The sequence below is a fragment of the Microtus ochrogaster genome, linkage group LG5 (genome assembly GCF_000317375.1).
Source record: "Microtus ochrogaster isolate Prairie Vole_2 linkage group LG5, MicOch1.0, whole genome shotgun sequence".
Taxonomy (NCBI): domain Eukaryota; kingdom Metazoa; phylum Chordata; class Mammalia; order Rodentia; family Cricetidae; genus Microtus; species Microtus ochrogaster.
In genome coordinates this window covers 53,391,260-53,411,121 of record NC_022031.1, presented here as the reverse complement: position 1 = coordinate 53,411,121, position 19,862 = coordinate 53,391,260, and the positions used below count along the sequence as shown (strand labels likewise).

The following is a 19,862-nucleotide window of genomic DNA, read 5'->3' as shown; positions in this document are numbered from 1 at the left end:
TACATACATATGGGATATTTTCTTGTGTGATCTTTGTTAAAATTATTTTCTGTGCTATTACTTGGGTTTCTTTTCCTTCCTCTATACCCATTATTCATGGGCTTGTCTTTTTGTGGTTTCCTGGGTTTCCTGAATGTTGTGCCCACTTTTTGTTTGTTTTAAAGATTTAACATTTTCTTTGACTGAGATACCCACTTTTTCTACTTTGCCATCAAAATCTTAAAATTCTCTTTTCCATGCTTTAAATCTGTTGGTGAGGGTTAGTTCTAAGGGTTATATTTTGATTTGTTTTGAAATCCTACGTGTTTCATTTCCAATATTATTTTAGTTTGTTTTCTTTAGTGATTCTGGTTTTTTGTTAAATTCTACTTTCTTAAATCATTTTCATTCAACTGTTTGTTAATGTTTTTATAATCTTCATTAAGGCATTTATTCATATCCTCATTAATGTTTTTTAAATTATTTATAATTGCTATTTGGGAGCCTTGTATTGTTTCTTAGCTAAATTGAATTTGTGTGAGCCTATTACAATATGGTTTCTGGCTTCAGGAAGAGGCATATCTTCATGGTTATTCATGATTGTGGTTTTGTGCTGGAATCTAAGCATCTGGAGTTAAGACTTTTGAGTATTCCTTAGTGTAGCTATCTGGTCTCATCCTTTTTCTGGTGGGTGTTTCAGTCATTGGTTTCTCATGCTTAATCTGTGTCCTAATCAAGTGTGGTAGCTCTGGAATCCTTGGTAGGCAGTGGCAATTCTATCTACTTTGAAACCTGACAAAAGTTTCTTTCTATTTTCTTCAAACTACTTCTTGCCTTTTACAAGGACGACTTTGGTGAAGCAAATTGAATTTAACTTCCGTTCACAAGCCATCGCCTCTCCAAGAGCCGCTGCATCAAAAGAACAAGAGAAGTTTGGGAAAGTACCATTCGATTATGCCAGTTTTGATGCACAAGTTTTTGGTAAACGTCCTCTCCTACAAACAGGGCAAGGACAAAAAACACCACCATTTCCTGAATGTAAGCTTCAAATTTTAATTCTAACACTCATTACCCTATAATGCATCTTGTGTAGAGGGGGTTATTTATTCAGATATATAATGTGTTCTCTAGAGATCACAGGAAAGAATAGTGAAATAAGTAAGTTAACTATTCTTACAAATTTTATATCAAAGTTACACTGAATATTGAAAGTCATTAATTATTTCCCAGATAGTGCCATTATTGAATCTAAATATAACAGTGCTAAGGAGATCATTAGGATCGTGATTAATATATTTAAAACTATGACAGCTGTTATACTATATTATTTTAATTCATGTTGTGATCATGGCAATCTAATAATATGAAATATGTAATACTATTTAAAATACTTAAATCATCAAAAGACATCAGACTGAAGGTAGGGAAAGCTGAAAAATTCAAGAAAGTCAATTAAGGAATCTGAAATTTACTAGGATAAAAACATGACTATGAAAACATTGACTAATAAATTTAAGGATTTGTTTATATAGAAACCTTCAAAATAGGTTAAATAGTAGTCTCATTAATTCTGACATGAGTGGAGAAGGCTGAACTGAATGGCTGTGCAGTGGAGAAGAGTTGGTGGCCTTGCATATACATTTCTTTTAAGTATGCTAATGAAAATATGGAGAAGCAGGTGTCAGGACCAAATGCAGAAAATTCAGTAAGAAACACCCACCCACCTGGAGTCCTCTGTGGACCATGCATTTACTGCAGCCTTAAACATCGATGACTCTTTCAGCTCTTACACCTGAATGGAGCTAGCATCCTGTGAGTTTAGTGTTTGCTTCATTATGTCGTGTTGACCCATGCTTGCAGGAATTTAGAAGGCTACTAAGAACCTGGCAATGGGGATCCCATGGATTCAGCAATTGCTAACATGTACAGAGTCTGGGTTTTCACCCTTTATCCCCCTCCAGATAGATCAGGAACTTGAAAAAATTTATCCATCATTGATGAACACATAATAATATTAAAAAAGATATGCTTGCTCATAATCAAAAGTGGTCCCAACAAACCTGAGTAGCAACTGGCAACTTGTTAGATAACAAAATGTACACACATAATGTTTTTATCTAGCAGCCCAATTTGCATAAATATTTTTATTATATGTGTACAATGAATATATGTGCATATTTACTTAATTCACATGCAGGGAAATGAAGAGTGCACTAATGACTCATATTGTTTGGGATTTAGTTATAAAAAACCATAATAGAGTTACTAACATTAGTATTCTTGTAGTTACAAGAATAATATTCAGCAATATCTTTTAGAAAACAATTAGCAAATCTTTAAAATAAGCAACACTTAATCCAAAACTAATAGCTAAGTGTTTTCATATCGTTGTATCCTGGGTGTATCTTCCATTACCTTGAGTGAAGCTCACAAACAGCCCTCAGTGAAGAGAAATTTGTCCTCAGAAAAGCTGTGACACCCACAACAAAACACAGAAGGTCAGCCTTGGTAACTAAAAGCCTTTCTCTTCACCTTGAAAACAGGCCCTCTCTGTTAAGAATAGAGCAAGCATTCATTCCAAGTAATCAAAGTACACCCCGTGTCTAAGCAGAAACCTCAGTGAGAGCAGCCCCTGAAGGGTGCTGAGTCATGGTCTTCAGCCTGTTCAGCTCGCGCACACACCTGTCCTGGACTGTTTGCAATGTATGATGGGTTTTGCTCATTTTTTTTTGACCTACAATTTTCATACATGTTGCTAATACACCTGCCCTGTAACATTGATGATGGAGTCTCTGTTACCTATAAAGAAAATGCAAGAACTCTTTAAGAGAATGGGCATCTTTGAAGGATTGCCTCCTCGGGTCTGTGCACCTTGGTGAAACCTGGCTGTGTAACCTTCATTTAACGTACCAACAGATAATGGTTCTGCTTTAATTTATTTTAATGAAAGATGTTTTGTCTCTTTTAAAAAAAAAAATCTTTGATGATTGAAGCCGAGTACATGCAATTGCTAATCAAGTCTCTCTTCAACAGCAAAGCATTTTTCAAATCCAGTGAAATTTCCTAATGGGCCGCCTAGTGCTGGCTCCCACACACAGAGCACAATCCGTGCCAGCTCTTATGGCCATGGTCAGTGCAGTGAAGACACCCACATAGCAGCAGCTGCTGCCATCCTGAACCTTTCCACCCGCTGCAGGGAAGCCACAGACATCCTCTCCAACAAACCACAGGGCCTGCGTGCCAAGGTAAGCCAGGCCAAGAGCATAGAAGGTGGGCCAGCACGTGAGACTTGAGAATCAAGCACCTTTCATGTTCCTTACTGCAGCCACTTGCTTCCTCTACTCCCACCCAAGCCGGGATGAGCTCTCAATGGGTTCAAGGAAGGGATGTGTACTTGTCTTGGGGGTCTAGTAGTTTGCGGAGCAGTGCCTTATGAGGACGGTTGAGGAAAATGTCATCACTGTTTCTGTTAGGATGCATTTGGTGAGCAAGGAAAAAGAGCTGCTGTTACGGTATCTCTACGGTGGAAGCTGTTTGCCGTCTGCAGGTCAGAGCCACTTAGAAACAGCGACTGGTGGAACATTCTTGAAACTGACCTTGAAGTTGTGTTGTCCGTATCACCCCTGCACAGCGTGAGGACGTCTAGGTTGTAGTATTCTAATAAGACCCACAGTACAGTGACTTATCAGACTGAGGAGAGGAGAAGCTTTACTATTCAATCCAGAACCACATTCTAGGATCTTTGTGAACACAGTGCATTTCCTAAGAGATTAATCATACTTTCTGTAGCCTTCCTTTCTAACTGTGGGAAATACATAGTCACACATACGGTGACCCAGTGAATACCCAAAGACCCTGCATGCAGTGGGCCACAGCAGAAGCTGTAAGGGCTCAATGTTTCCCCTGTTTGTACAAACAGCCTCACTTAAAGAGCTTGCCACCTATCTAGATAGCTAGAAGCCTGCCGACATAGAATGCCCAGACCTTCTCTTGCCACGGATTTTACCCTTGATTTCCTGAGTGACTCTCAGACCCTGAAGTCTGTGCAACACAAGCTGAGACATTTCCCTTTAAGGGCAGCTCCATCCTTGCGTGGTCAGCTGCTTGCCTGCGCTGTGCCAGGCCTTCAGGAAAGCAGGTAGCGCTGTGCCACCAAGCATTTGACAGAAGAATCAGAATTAGCTTCTGGAAGAAGCCAAGCCAAGTAAACCCCAGGAAGAGGTGGTTGCCAAAACCCACTCAAAAACAATCTTTAAACAAATGAGGTTCTTAAACAAAGGAAAAAAATATTCTCTAAAAATGTGAAGAAAATATGCAACTCTCTGAATTCATAATGCCAGTCACAAATTACTGACACAGGAGAAAAAATTGAGGGATTGTATAATGCAACTTTATTTTCAAACTGACATTTTAAGACCTGATTTATTCTCCCTTTTTAAGAATGTTATAGAGGTACCTGGTTCCAGAAATACTCCAATATCTTCCTTCCTATTGCTTTCTGCCTGACTTAGATGCTGTCTTAGAGGAGATGGGTTATGCCATCATGTCCTGGTTATTCAAGGTGAAGCAGCTGGCGAAACTGCCAGGATGAACACTGTCCACTTGCGCACCCACACATTTCCTGCTATCTTGGGTACTTCTGTCACCCGAGATCTTCAGGTTCCATTAAGTGGCTGATGTCAAGCAAGTAACAGAGATGACTACCAGCTGAGTGGCATTTTCTCGTCAGTCGGCTCCCTTTTAAAGCCACGTTTATGATCAGAAAAAAAAACACCTGCGTAATTACCACATTTCCAAAGGCCATACTATCCTTTTCTAAAGTCTGTTTGTCCCCTCCGTGTGTCAGCAGACCTGGCATTCCCAAGACAACATCCTCTCCAGCACAGCCCTTCCCGCTCCCCACTGATGCCAGGATGCGGACAGTGGAGACAGAAAGGGCTTAGATCAGCTTTTAAAAGGAGCCACTTAGGCCAGCGATCTTTTTAAAAAGTTCTGTGAGAAAGGCAAACAGTGGTTGTTAACGTAGGATAAACCCTTTCCCCAGCATCCCTGTGAACAGGACTGCTGAACTGCAGAGCAGACTTCTTCCATCCCCACGCAACTGTATCAATGTCTAGAACTCTCTTCATTAGTGTTCTGAATATAGAACTGCTGCTCACAAATTTGCTGAAACAACTCTTTTAGAAACACAGCAAAACAAACACAGGTTCATTAACCCTTCAGACCTGCATCTAAACAAACCGTGCTGGGTGTGCGGCTTTGCTGCTGCCAGCAAACCCGGGATTAGCGGCCATCTTCCCCTGAGCATTGTGTGCCAGCCGAATTCTTCCTCCAGTAGTTTTGAGTTTTGCTCTCTGTCACAGGTTGTTAGTGCCATTATCTCTCAAAGTTCACAGCCGTAAGATCTGCTATGCTTCATATTTAGAAGCAAATGAGGAAAATGTGTTTTCTTATTCTATCATTGTGTCAGTATATGAGACACATTGGCAAGTGGGGCTAAGCACTGGGGTTGCCTCAACTGCTGGGTAGATTAGTGGTCATCAACCTATGGGTTGCGTGACCCATTTGGGGATAAAATATCCTTTTCACAGGGGTCATCTAATAGCATTAGAAAACTCACTGCAATTTATAATGGTAGGAAAATTACAGTTATGAAGTAGCAACGAAAATCATTTTATGGTTGGGGGTCACCACAAAATGAGACGATATTAAAGGGTTGAAGCATTAGGGAGGCCGAGAACCACTCTTTTAGCCTGACTTCAGACCTGGAATTCAAGGAGCTTACTGATAAGCAGTAGGAAAGGAATGCCCTGTCCTTGGACGGCTGAGGCAGAAGTGGGCCTGTGGAGGCTGGGGCTTGCACAGGTGGCTTCACGGTGCTTTCCATCTGAACTGGAGATGGCTGTTTTTTTTTTTCTTTCCTCTTGTTTCCATCCAGAAACAACTTGCTGTGAACATCTCTTTGGTTGCTCACAGCACAAATCAGAGAATTTATTAAAGAGAACACTGAGGTCTGAAGGCCAAAGCCTGCAAAACTTAAATGTGCTGAAACCTCACCTCAGGTGCTTGCAGATTTTTCTACAGGGACGCCACAGACTCCACACTAAGTAGGGTTCTGAATTGGGGATCTGCAAAACACTCAGATGGTTTTCAGAGGGTCAAGGAAGCTCTGAGTCCCTAGGTAAATATAAAGACATGAGGGACGATGTTCAAGTTTCTATTGCTATGAAGAGATCTCATGACCACAACAACTCTTTTAAAGGAAAACATTTAACTTAGGCTGGCTTACAGTTCAGAGGTCTGGTTCATTGTCATCATGGTCAGAAGCGTATCAGCATACAGGCAGACATGGTGTCTAGAGAAGTCTCAGCTACGTCTGAATCCTCAGGCAGCAGGACAAGTGAGTTACTGGGTCTGGCTTGAGCTTCTGAAACTTCAAAGCCCACCGTCTAGTGACACACTTCCTCCAATAAGGCCACACCTACTCCTATAAGGCCACACCTCCTAATAACGCCACTCCCTATGAATCTACGAGGATCATTTTTATTCAGACCACCACAGATGACATAGATAACTTAATCTGTTATGCACAATGTTGTCCATTTAATCAACCTGTGTTCTTTACACACCAGGTACACACCATAACTGTGCAAAGAACATCAAGCCATGTCTAACATGTCTGGTAACTTTCCAAACCAGAGCTCACTACATTTTATATTTTAGGAGAAACTATTTGTGTTAAAATACCATTTTAGCTCTGAGTAACCTAGTCATACCACCAGATCTCTTTCATGTGGTTTAAGAAATTAAGAAAGGAGAGAATAATTTGTACGATTAGTTCTTGTAAACATCATACAGGTTAAAAGGTCATTTTGTCTGAAATACTAGTATTTTTTTCTATTCTAGTGCTTTTGTTGGTTCTAAGATAAGGAAAATGTCCTCCATCTTTATTTGACATAAATAGGAATTTTGAAACATAAATTGGTCACACTGTCACACACCTTATGGTACTCCTGCCTGACCACTATGACTCTAGGTAGGAGAGCCATGAGTGTAGATGGCCAGAGAGTGAGCATCCTGGAATTGCTGAGAACGTTCTGTAAATGCCCCTGAGAGCTGTGCCAGCCTGTGGCAGATCCGGTCCACTTTTTCTACCCCCATTCTCATGCACAGAGGTAAAACAGGCTTCCAACCCATCTTTATCCTCATCCCTGCTGCTTGCCAAGCGTTCTGTTATTTGTTTTGGTGTTTTCCCCACCTGTTTAGACAAAGTGACATATGCACAGTTCCTTAAAAGAAAACAAAAAATTGACACTTACTTGAAGTGTTTAAAGTTCAAAGTCTGTTTTTGCTTGAACAAGGCCTGGAAACAGCATGCCATCGGTGCCGCCTGCTCGCAGGAATACCCCAATGGCCCCTGGGTGGTTAGAACTCAAAGCCACTTATAACATCGGAGCACATTGTACCGAGTGAAAGGTGATGAGGGTCTTGAGGCAGGGATCATAAAGAACTGAGTCTATAGGTGTATTGTAACTAGATACCCATAGATAGCTCCTTGCTAGGCATGGTGGTACAGCCTGAGACCTTGGCACCAGAGAGACCGAGATAGAATGTCAGGAGCTTGAAGCCATCCTGGGCTATGTAGCAAGATCCTGCCTCAAGACATGTAAACAAATGAAATGTTGAGGGCTATGTCTCGCTGGGGATAGATTTATAGAATACCTACTATGTGCTAGGTAGCCTTTGCAGCTCTCTGACCATGTTAATCCTTCTAAAGCCTCCTAAAGCCAACAACATGGATAATAATTTTCCATTTTGCCATGGAAGAAATGGTGGTACAGAAATACTGAATAATTTTCTGCGAGTGGCACGGCTGTAATTGCTGGAAATGAAATTTGAATTCACACATAGCCATAATTATTTTCTAAAATGCTTTATGGCTCATATACTGTCATATCAAGAGCCTGATAGAGCATGATTTCAAACTCAAAATGTGTGTTTTGCTTGAAGAAGGCCTAGAAATTTGGGGAAGCAGCTCTAAATTTCATTCCAATTTCACACCTTGGGTTAGTCATTTCTTCTCTGAACTGCATAATTCTATGTTATAAGCATATTTTACATGTTTGTCATCTTTACAGCGGAAGCAGTTAGTTACTGCTGAGTAAGATGGAGAGGGCTTCCTTTCCGTCTTCAGTCGTGTAGGACTTGCTAACCTGTCGCTGGCTCCTCCTCATTTCTGTCTCACTGAGCAGGCGATGTTCTAGTTAACAGAGGTGCTGCTCGACATCCAGGCCACTAGATCTATCTCACATCTAGGAGAGATGAAGATGGCAATCACTATGTCTGTAACGTTCAGTTCCACCATCATCCCTAATAAACTTGGGACCTTACACTAGAAGCCATTACTCATAAAGGACCCCACCCCCCCCAAAAAAAAGTCAGAACAATCTGCTCTTTCAGTTTCTCTTCTCTGGACCCTGTTCTGTTATGATCATGCTGTGCAGGTCCTCAGTAATACAATGAACACACCCAGCGCCATAAGGTTGGCAACTCAAAGGCAGCATCAATCGATGGCCTATGTTCTCCTAAGCTGAAAGGTATACAGCCAGCCCAAGGACACTTAAAGTATAAATACTTACAAGAAAGATGCCAAATAGCGCTGCAGAAATCTATGTGTTGGAGGGTGTCAGAGGGAGGAGCCGCCTCAGCTGCAGCTCTGGCCCTGCCTCTCCCATCACTCAGATTTCTGGGCTGACATTTGGAGTTCAAAGCATAGAAAAATAATGCTTGGTGGTATCTGAATAAAAACCCATGCTGTGAATGTGTGATCCCCATCGTGGGTAGAAGGGCCTTTCCTGCTGCACTGCAATTGTTGGATGCATCTGCGCACTTACTTCAAGCCCATCTGTACTCCCATCCCCAGCCCAGGACGTCCCCTTTCCCCAAGTCAGGTGCCCTGTGCAGCAAGCTGAGACACCTCTTCCAAACATCAGGAGTGAGATTTTTTCAAATTATGCAGCACAAATAATTATAATGGCTCCTAGAATCTCTAAATTCTAAACAATATTTGAAATACTTTTATAAGAACTAATATGTATGTGTATATGTGTACATATATATGAAACTATTCTTGGAATAGTTGGTATTTTTCAAAGCTTAAATCTGCACTATTTATGGGTTTTGCACTATAAAACTCTGCAGCCCAGTCACATGGCTTCTCTTTCCTAAGCCATCTGTCACAGAGGTCTGGAATTTTATGTGAATGTTGGTTGTGCAGCTTTAACCCAAGTTTTTTTTTTTTATGAAAAATGTCAGCAACTACAATATTTAGCATTTTACTTTACGTTGGCCATTAAACTTGATTACTATTGCTCTGTTTCATTGCTAGAGTTACACATCAGCTACAAAGCAAAAATTGCTTTGATGCCCGACTGGCAGAATGTACTGTGAGCTCATGGAAGAAGGGGGGCTGCTGGCTCTGATATGGTTAATATCTTGGATTTTTTTATAACAGAGGTTTATTAATGCTAGCATAAAATGTATTTGATATTATACAGATGGCATAAGATGCTGTGGTTTCTATGTTATTATCCTGGATAAGCTGTAATGTCAAATTCAGGGCTTAAAACTATCACAGGAGATTAAACTATTTACTAAAACGGGACAGAAAAATATGGCCAAAGTATTTTAGCCTGCTGTATTAGAAGTGTATTTACCTCCCGTAAATGCTGATGGACTGAAAGACTAGATAGGAACTTTGCAGGTAAAACAAACAAAAAAGAAGAGGGCCTTTTATTTCTCAATCAAGGACCAATCCAGCTTGTGTGACTGCTGACAAGAGGGGCATGAGCAGGGCATTAAAACATGCCCTGGACAGTATCTGGTGACCACAAGATCTAAGGGGCCGACTAAAATGGAAAAGTCGAGAAATGGACAAGAAGTTAACTATAAATTGATAGGTGATCTAGAAATAACAGCAAGGTTATTTCATTTATTTAGAGAGTTGATAGGCATGTTTTCCCATGCTTTGAGGAGATCTGGTAATGTTGGCAAAAGCCCCCCACAGTGCAAATCTTGAAGAACTGGGCCACAGGAGGAGTCCTGTGGTGGCTACTACCTAGGCAGACAGGCTTCTCCTCAGAAACAATTAATAGCTTGGCTTGGGATCCCAAAGATGGTGGGCCTGGAAAACCTCATCACTATTATGTCTCAAAGGAAACACCATAAAAAAAAAAAAAAAGACCTTCGTCCTAAATCTTCATTACAGAACTGAAGCTCAGAGACACAGAGTGAAGTCAGTTTCCACAATCACTTCTCCCTTCCCACTCACCTCACTTGAACAAAGCTTCTTGTCTTAGGGTTTCTGTTGCTGCAATTAAACACCATGACCAAAAAGCAAGTTGGGAAGAAAAGAGTTTATTTGGGTTATACTCTTACTTTGCTGTTTATCACTGAAGGAAGTCAGGACAGGAACTCAAACAGGGCTGTATCATAGAGGCAGAAACTGATGCAGTGGTCATGGAGAGGTGCTGATTACTGGCTTGCTTCTGATGGCTTGTTCAGCCTGCTTTCTTATAAAACCCAGGGCCAACAGCCCAACGAAGACAATAGTCACCATAGACTGGACCCTTGCCCATTGATCACTAGTTGAGAAAATGTCTTCCATCTGGATCTCATGTAGGCATTTCCTCACAGACTCCCTCTCCGATGGCTCTAGCTTGTGTCAGGTTGACACACAATCAACCAGTCCCCTTCTCCAGTTCAGATGGTCTAAGAAGAATGTTGCTGTCCTACTCCTAGAGTATTCTGAAAAATTCATTTCTAGCTGATTAGATTTGCATGTTTATAATGTTAGATTATTATGATGATTCAGGGAGTTGGGAAGTTATGTGCTACTTTTGCTAAATACAAATATTAATGTTAAAATGGTGAGTTTTGGAAAGATATTTCCAGTGGGTGGAAAAGACTTTCGAAGCTCAACTTTAAAATATGCAAGTATGTAAAATTGTTTTAGCCAATGCATCTCATTTATATTAAGCTTACTTTGTTTAAACCCAGAAATATGAAGCACCATTAATGGGCTGTTCTTTAAAGTCTTCCTAAGAATTGAACGTTAGCCAATGCAAATCAGAAAGCTGGATTTAAAAGCAGATATACTTCCATAAAAGCTTACATTTTAAATTATCCCTTAAAAGCCCCACATGGCTAGGCTCTGACTGCAAACTGCTGAGATGTTTTCTGTTTCTGTTCTCTAGCAGGGAGCTGAGATAGAAGTGGATGAAAATGGCACATTGGACTTAAGCATGAAAAAAAATCGAATCCTGGACAAGTCTATACCCCCAACTTCCTCTCACACGACAATTTCAACCCCATCTTCTTCCCCATTCAAAGCAAGCAGCCTTTTGGTCAATGCTGCTTTCTATCAGGCTCTCTGTGACCAAGAAGGCTGGGATGTGCCCATCAACTATAGCAAAACCCATGGAAAGACAGAGGAGGAGAAAGAGGTATTGTGTCAGTGTATCTGTCGACTAGACTTCCTTTCTAACTTTTCCTTCACATTCCTATAGGCCTTTTTTCAGATTTTCCATTTTATTTTTATGTATATGAATGACTTGCCTGCATTTATGTATGTATTCCACGTGCATGCCTGGTGCCTATGAGGGTCACAAGAGGGGATCATATCCCAAGGAACAGTAATTATACGTGATTGCGAGCCACCATGTGTGTGCTGTGAACTGAACCCCGATTCCTTTTCGAGAGCAGCAAGAGCTATCTAATCAGGCCTTATGTTTCTGATCAAGATAAAATAATGCTTTTAAATTTCAGATGAAATATATTAAGGAACTCAACTTTCCAGGTCATTTGCATAAATTAGTATCATTATAGTGAGCTTTACTCACACAATGGTAACAGTTGTCCTCATAGTATCCTGTAGGGTCCCTTACTCAACACTAAAAGGTTGACTCACTAACACACTTGGAATCGGTGTCAAGGTGAAATCCAGTCAGGAACAATAAGAATCTTGAAAGCATGTCAGAGCCATGTCTTAGGTCTCTTGGAGGTCCCAAGACATAGGGCATGTCTGTGGAGAGTTACGTGGGTAACTGAAAGGTCCCTGGACATCTAGGCTGAATGAGTCCAAAGACCAGGAGGCATACTTGTACACTTGATTATCTTGAGAGGGGCCAAAGTTGGTGAAAGGGTAGAAAGCATCTGGTCCTCCTCATTTCTGGAGAGGGAGCCATTGATGTGGCCCGGACAGATACTTACATCCCACACAATTACAAAAGGGGCCCTGGTGATGAGTATGGGCGATCGGATTGTGATGTTAATCAGAAATATCATTGAGGGGCTTTCCAGGTGGTGTTCTCAAAGCACTGCCATAGCTGTTTGCTGCAGAAATATGTATGAACAATAGTTCAGCTCTTTGTGTTTCAGACATGGGGAGTGATCCGATTTCTGCTTACTGCCTCAGTGAGTCAGCATGTGCAGTAGTGAGCATAGGTTTGCAGGATCGCCATTCCTTCCTGCCTTTCCCTCCTTCTCCCCTTCTGCGCATCTCCTCTGGCATCTCCAAGGATAAGCAGTGAGGGAGGTCCAGGAAACACACTAGGGGAAAGGCCTCAATCTCCACTATGGTGCTCCCCTGGCCTCAGGCCTGCACGTAGTGGCATGGGGCACATGCCTGTAATTCTGTAATTTTAACACTCAAGAAAGTAAGGCAAGGGGCTTGTGAGTTCAAGATCAGTATAGTCTATTCGTGGGATCCTTTCTTTTTTGTTTGGTTTGGTTTTTGTTTGGTTTGTTTTTTTTTATTTTTTATTGATTTTTATTGAGCTCTACATTTTTCTCTCTTCCCCTCCCTGCCTCTCCCCTTTCCCCCTTCAACCCTTCCCCAAGGTCCCCATGCTCCGGCTCTGATTTACTCAGGAGATCTTGTCATTTTCTACTTTCCATGTAGATTAGATCTATGTAAGTCTCTCTTAGTGTCCTCATTGTTGTCTAAGTTCTCTGGGATTGTGGTTTGTAGGCTGGTTTTCTTTGCTTTATGTTTAAAAACCACCTATGAGTGAGTACATGTGATGATTGTCTTTCTGTGTCTGGGTTACCTCTCTCAACGTTTTCTAGCTCCATCCACTTTCCTGCAAAATTCAAGATGTTGTTATTTTTTCTGCTGTATAGTACTCCATTGTGTAAATGTACCACATTTTTCTTATCCATTCTTGGGTCGAGGGACATTTAGGTTGTTTCCAGGTTCTGACTATGACAGACAAAGCTGCTATGAAGATAGTTGAGCACATGTCCTTGTGGCATAGTTGAGCATCTTTTAGATATAGACCCAAAAGTGGTATTACTGGGTCTTGAGGAAGGTTGTTTCCTAATTTTCTGAGAAATCTCCACACTAATATCTAAAGGGGCTGTACCAGCTTGCATTCCCACTAGCAGTGCAAGAGTGTTCCCTTTACTCCACAACCTCTCCAGCATAAGTTGTCATTAGTGTTTTTAATCTTGGCCATTCTTACAGGTGTAAGATGGAATCTCAGAGTTGTTTTGATTGGCATTTCTCTGATGACTAAGGATGTTGAACATTTCCTTAACTGTCTTTCAGCCATTTTCGACTACTCTGTTGAGAGTTCTCTGTTTAGGTCTGTACTCTATTTTTTAATTGGATTATGTGTTCTTTTGGTGACCAATTTCTTTAGTTCTTTGTATATTTTGGAGATCAGACCTCTGTCTGTTGTGGGATTAGTGAAGATCTTTTCCCATTCTGTAGGCTGTCATTTTGTCTTGTTGACCGGGCCTTTGCTTTACAGAATCTTTTCAGTTTCGGGAGGCCCCATTTATTAATTGTTTCTCTCAGTGTCTGTGCTGCTGGGGTTGTATTTAGAAAGTGGTCTCCCATGTCAATGCGTTCAAGTGATTTTCCCACTTTCTCTTCTATAAGGTTCAGTATGGCTGGCTTTATGTTGAGGTCTTTGATCCATTTAGACTTAAGTTTTGTGCATGGTGATAGATATGGAGAATCTTTCTGGTTTTTTTTTTTGTTGTTCTTGTTGTTGTTTTGGTTTTTTCGAGACAGGGTTTCTCTGTAGCTTTGGAGCCTGTCCTGGAACTAGCTCTGTAGACCAGGCTGGTCTCGAACTCCCAGAGATCCGCCTGCCTCTGCCTCCCGAGTGCTGGGATTAAAGGCGTGCGCCACCACCGCCCGGCTGGAGAGTCTTTCTTAAGAAGCAAATGAAAAGTAACCTAAGCAGGTACCCACTGTGCTGAGCCAAGACATCCTTGTACCAGCATGATCCATGTCAATCCTCATCACCACCTGGAGCATGAATGGTCTCGGGCACAGCAGCATTCAGTAAGACTGACTTTAATCTACCTAATTGGAGTATTTCAGATCTTGCATAGATTTCATCGGTTAAATATCCCTAACTCAAAAACATTTGATATGTTCCAAATACTTCGAGAGTCACAGGCAGTTTATTGGTCTGAAGTAATGACTATAAACTTCTCCCATTGCCATCCTGTGTGCACACGGAAGAACCAAAGTTGCACCATGCTCCACCTCCTAGTGGAGCTGAGAAGGCAGCAGGCAGGGTGTTGGTAGATGATGCGTGCTAAATAGAAGTTCATTCTGTTTCGAGAGAAATAGCGCTTTACAGAGTAGCTCTCATGGCATCGCATTCTTCTATAAGTAAGAATCCTGACATGTACTGATAGCTCAACTCCATGTGATGAGAGGCTTTTAACCATCCTGTTCCTGGCCATGTGACTGCGTTGACTGAACCATGGTCAGTTTATGTACCAGAAACCTTCCTGGAAGCTTGGTGCCCAGTGTCAGTCAGGAGTGTGTGAGTCTGTGCAGAAATGCAGCAATGAGTCCTTGGGTATGTTGCCCTCTCATATAGGACATCCAGGGTTGTCTGGCTGTCACTACACTTGTGTGTCTTCTGTCACTTCTCCCACTGACCTCTTGTCTGTCCTTCCTAGAGTCCAGTGTGTCAGAAAATGAGTCTCCTAACAACATTTTACCTTTACTTCCAATCTTTTTTATAAATTTAAAAAAAAATGAGTCCATTTGTATAGATTCAAATGTTTTATGTTTCCTGCTGCTTCAACATACGTTTGTGGTAGTGTTTTATTTTATTTTTCTGTGCATGTGCACACACACACACACACACACACACAGAGAGAGAGAGAGAGAGGGGGGGGGGGTGAGGGAGAGAAGGAGGGTCTTCTCCTGAAGTAAGATCCGACAGGACAGTCTTACACTACAGTGTTCAACCGAAATGGAATTTAGAAGCTATGTTGGAATTCATACCTCTGACATCGTCCAGGAAGACTGGGGGATGCTAAGGGTTTGTGGACTCACAGTGCTGACACTGGGTGAGTTAACCACTTCTTTCATAGCTGTTCATAGTTGATGGAGACTCACATAAAAGTGATACTCAATTGTTGCAGCTCCCTGGTACAATTTCCTGCCTTTGTTCTTGTTCCCTCATCCGTACCAAGGTAGTCTATGAACAGAGTATTTTCACATATTATTTTAAGTCTTGAGGATAAATAAGTATGAGGCTCAAGTGATACCATTTCTGAAATGTAACTTAAATTAATAATGTCTATTCAGAATCCTTGTTTAGAAGACATTCGAGAAACACCACATGCAGTAAAAATATATATAAGTAAATAGCTCTTTCTATACCATGTCTTATTATCCCAACAGTCCTGTGAAACAGTTTTGGTAATATTTTCAGAAAAGAAAAAGCATAAGCAGGAAGGTATAGTTGTTGGTGAATAACTCGTGATTACCAAAGACAAAGGAAAAGTAAAGTGGAAGAAATGTATAAAAAAGAAAAAAATCACAACAGAGATTGCTAGGGAATAATAGGAAAAGTTTCAAAAGGGGAAATGAAATGGGAAGGGGGAGGACATGGGGAGGAAGAGGGAAGAGATAGTGCGGACCCGGTGTGTGGAAGCTGTCGTTGCCTCAGGTGGGCCAAGGATGAGGACCAAGGGCTGATGCCCTGGCACATCTTCATGATGTGACTAAGGAACAAGGTCCCTTTCCTTGTGTTGCTTAGGAACACTGAGTCTACCCCAGCAGTTCATCAGGAGTGTTTGAAGACCTGAAAGCATTTCTTCCCATTTGCCCCTACATCACAGCACTCACACCACTGGAAATTGAGTGATTATTTCTAATTCATTGTTATCTAGTTCATATGCACAACAGTTGCTTAATTTTGGTGGCAATTTTCAGAAAATATTGTCTATCTCTCGCAGCAAAATAGCCTGTCCAGATGCCCTCTAAAAAATATCCTGAATCTGGAAAAACTTCAAAATATTTCAAAAGGAAAGTACTGAGAAATAACTAGGGCTGTCAGCTTCATTCAACTGTCAGTTATCCAAAGATTTCAGGGCTTAAAATTTTAAAAGTGCCAGATGCTATTATCTGTTATTCATGTTAGCATTATGTTCTGGTCTTTACTGAAATCAATGGAACCTTCCATCTGTACACTGAAGAATCTGATTGCGCACGTGTACTCTGTAAACGCACACACACATGTCTTTTATGGGCATCATGCACAGAATAAAATTACTATTTTAGAAACTATACATTTTTAAGTTTTGAATAACAGTCTCAAAAATGTTATTGAATTCTACATTGGGTGCTACTTAATATTTCATCCAGTATCATATGTTTCTGTAACAGAACTAATCCTGAGACTTATTTTAGCTATGGACACATATGATACATTCCCTGTAGATTTGCAGAGTAGAATGTGAAGGCAAAGTAAAAGCAGAAAATGCAACCAATGTATAAAAAATTTAAAAGCACAAGAGTCTATGGTTTAAAAAGTCATGAAATGTTTAAAAGGTCTTCACCAATAAAACCATGATGTTAAAACCCTTTTCAACACTTTACCATGCCAATTAAGTAGCATGTATCCAGTCAACACTGTTTCATATGCATCTTAGCCATATATTAGTTTGAACTTTAATAATATCGATCATTTCTTTTAAAATTCTTCCATAATCCCACATTCCATCATACACAGATTTTAACCAAAAGCACTCCCATGCTTATCTGTAAATGGACATGCCTTCAGAGAGAATCTTTGTTCTCAACTCCATGATGAAGAAAACAATAAAATGATTATTTTACATCATGCCACATGGTGAAAAATAGATATCTCCGTGGGAAAACATGCCCTTGCACACCGAGACAGTATTGCACTTATTTAGCCTTCATATCAGCTTTCAAAAGGCCGAGGCAATTCTAGACTAGAATGGAGCTGCTCCTAAGCCAAATCCACATCAAGCTGAATGGCACAATGGGCAGGTGTAAAGCTCCTTTATCAGGAATCTGGTGTGTGTGGGAGGGATCATTGAGAAAACCCTTCTCTGCAGTTTGTACATGTTCATGTTTCCCTTCCAGTGCATATTGGTATAAGCTTTTTTTAATCAGTAACATAAAATACTTAGATACACAAACCATATGAAGGATAGTATGGTGCTATTCTGGAGTCTGTTAATTTGGTATAAAATAGCATCATATTGAGATAGTTCTACCAGTGCTCTTATTCTGGTACAATGTTCCTTCTATTCTTCTTCTTCTGCTGCTGCTGCTGCTATGACAGCTAGATATGTAAAAATGATTCATGGGTTCATTAGGACATGTTTATTTAATAAAAATATTTGAAATGTGCCAATATATTAACAACCATATAGTTGAAGAAATGTCTCCGTATGAACAAAGATGTGAATTTTTAAAAGGTGTTCCTTCTCAGATACAATCCCTCTAGTAATCAGGAAATGTCCTTTTACAGAGTTTCGTTTTATATTTTCATATATAGCCTTTGTGGGACTCAAGGCAAGTCTTCAAGCCACTCAGCTGACACCAATCATTTCCAGTGCAGATGTCTTTCATGGCTCCTTAGCGTCTTCTACCTTCCTCCCTCAACTCACCACTTTTGGTTTTGGTTTTATTGGTTTTGTTTTGTTTTCCAGAAAGACCCCGTGAACTCCCTAGAAAATTTAGAGGAAAAGAAGTTTGCTGGAGAGACCTCTATTCCAAGCCCAAAGCCCAAGCTCCATTCAAGAGATCTCAAGAAAGAACTGATTACGTGAGTAGGGCTCGGCTACCTGCAGGAAAAGATTTGGCAATTAGGAGAGACAGATTTACAATTGGGAGTGATAGCACTCAGGTTTCTACAGTGAAAGTTCTAACTCCTTCAGGGCATCTTAACTAGTGAGCAGGAACAGTGTTCTGCACTGCACTAGGGCAGCTTCCAAAAGCACAAGAGGTGGGAACCTCTGTTGTTTACGTACAAGATAATGATGGTCACTGATACTCAACTAGAGATATCTCAACTCATGGTATCTAAATCCTGACTTAGGGGAGGCAGCTAAGCTTGTAATTACTTTGAAAATTATGGCTTGGGAAGAAAGGGTTTCCATTCCTCTTAAGTTTTTCCTAACTCAGAAGAGTTGAATGAGCAATTATTCTGATTCAGCCATTAATACAAAGTATACATAAATCAAAAAATCACATCTTACCCCTTTGTTACTCAGCTTTCTCTCATCAATTTATAAGAAGGTAAAGGTTTATTATGGCTTATGGATTTGAAGGTCTTTATCCGTAGCCACTTTGTTCTGTTGCCTTTGGGTCTGTGGTGAAACAGGACTTTATGGCAGGAGCATATAATGCAGGAAACAGCTTACATCATTGTGTTTTGGATCGGACTCACTGATTTGTTTGTGTCTGTATTAGTGTGCTGATCTTTGTCTTATCTTTGTTATATCAGTTTCTTTTTAAAATGATAATTATACAATAACAACTTACCCAAAACTTTGAAATTTTATCAACTGTCCTCTGACTTGAATAGATTTGAACATCAATTGCCAAGAGAATTAACCAATTTCCTTCCTTTAATTTTGATATTTTTATCTAAAAACCCTCCTAGATTTCATCACCCAACTGGTATTTTGCAATATTGCAGAATATATGTCACTATAGATTTGAATTTATGCCATCCATCAGAGGCCTATCAGAAACTCAATTAGGAATATCATTCCCCAATCAGGAATAATATTGCTATGAATTCTTTATTCTTTTGACCTTTTTATACACAAAGCTTTACCATTTCATCAAGTCAAATTTATAGTTCATACTATATATTCCATAGGTAATATACAGATAATTAACTTGAAATTAGTATAACTTCTTTTCCTCTTTTGAAAATGTTAATGAACATAGTTGAAAATAGAAAAGAAAATAAACACAGTGCTTTTGGAATACTATTTGGAAGTGAAAATTCTTAAGCATTTGAAAGCCGTTCATTCCCTAGTTAAACAGTGTTCAGACACATTTTGTATCAATGGATAAGTGTTACCAAAAAGTATCACAAAATGTAATCATCATTACTTTTTTAAAAAGAGTTTTGTACATATATTTTATTGTCTATACTTTCTGATATCCCTTCCAGTAACAGGGACAGAATTAAATGGCCCCAATTTAGATCAGTCCCTGAAAAGCAAGCATCCCTTTGAGATTCCTAATACTCATAGTTTTTTTTTTTCATTTCCTAAAACATATGATAAGTACTTAAAGGAGAAACTACTTAGAAGGGGATTGTATCATCGTGTTGTTAATCCCAGAACTTCTTTTAAAAGCCTCATTCTGTTGATCCCGAATTTCCTGAGGAACCGCCACACTGCTTTCCAGAGTGGTTGCACAAGTTTGCATTCCAACCAGCAATGGATGAGTGTACCCCTTACTCCACAGCCTCTCCAGCAAAGGCTATCATTGGTGTTTTTCATTTTAGCCATTCTGACAGGTGTAAGATGGTATCTTAAAGTTGTCTTGATTTGCATTTCCCTGATCG

General features: G+C 40.2%; 1 protein-coding gene across 4 annotated transcripts in view; it reads left to right on the top strand.

Annotated features, from left to right (window-relative positions):
* The window catches only part of St18 (ST18, C2H2C-type zinc finger), a 123,274-nt gene that overhangs the window by 85,775 nt on the left and 17,637 nt on the right, over positions 1-19,862 (top strand). For 3 of the 4 annotated variants that reach the window (XM_013351942.2, XM_026786742.1, XM_026786743.1), the window contains 4 exons: positions 824-1,017; positions 3,013-3,224; positions 11,235-11,483; positions 17,986-18,101. In XM_013351942.2, the coding sequence (XP_013207396.1) occupies positions 824-1,017; positions 3,013-3,224; positions 11,235-11,483; positions 17,986-18,101 (771 nt within the window). The remainder of the gene's footprint in view (positions 1-823; positions 1,018-3,012; positions 3,225-11,234; positions 11,484-17,985; positions 18,102-19,862) is intronic. The other variant, XM_026786744.1, reaches the window with a different exon arrangement.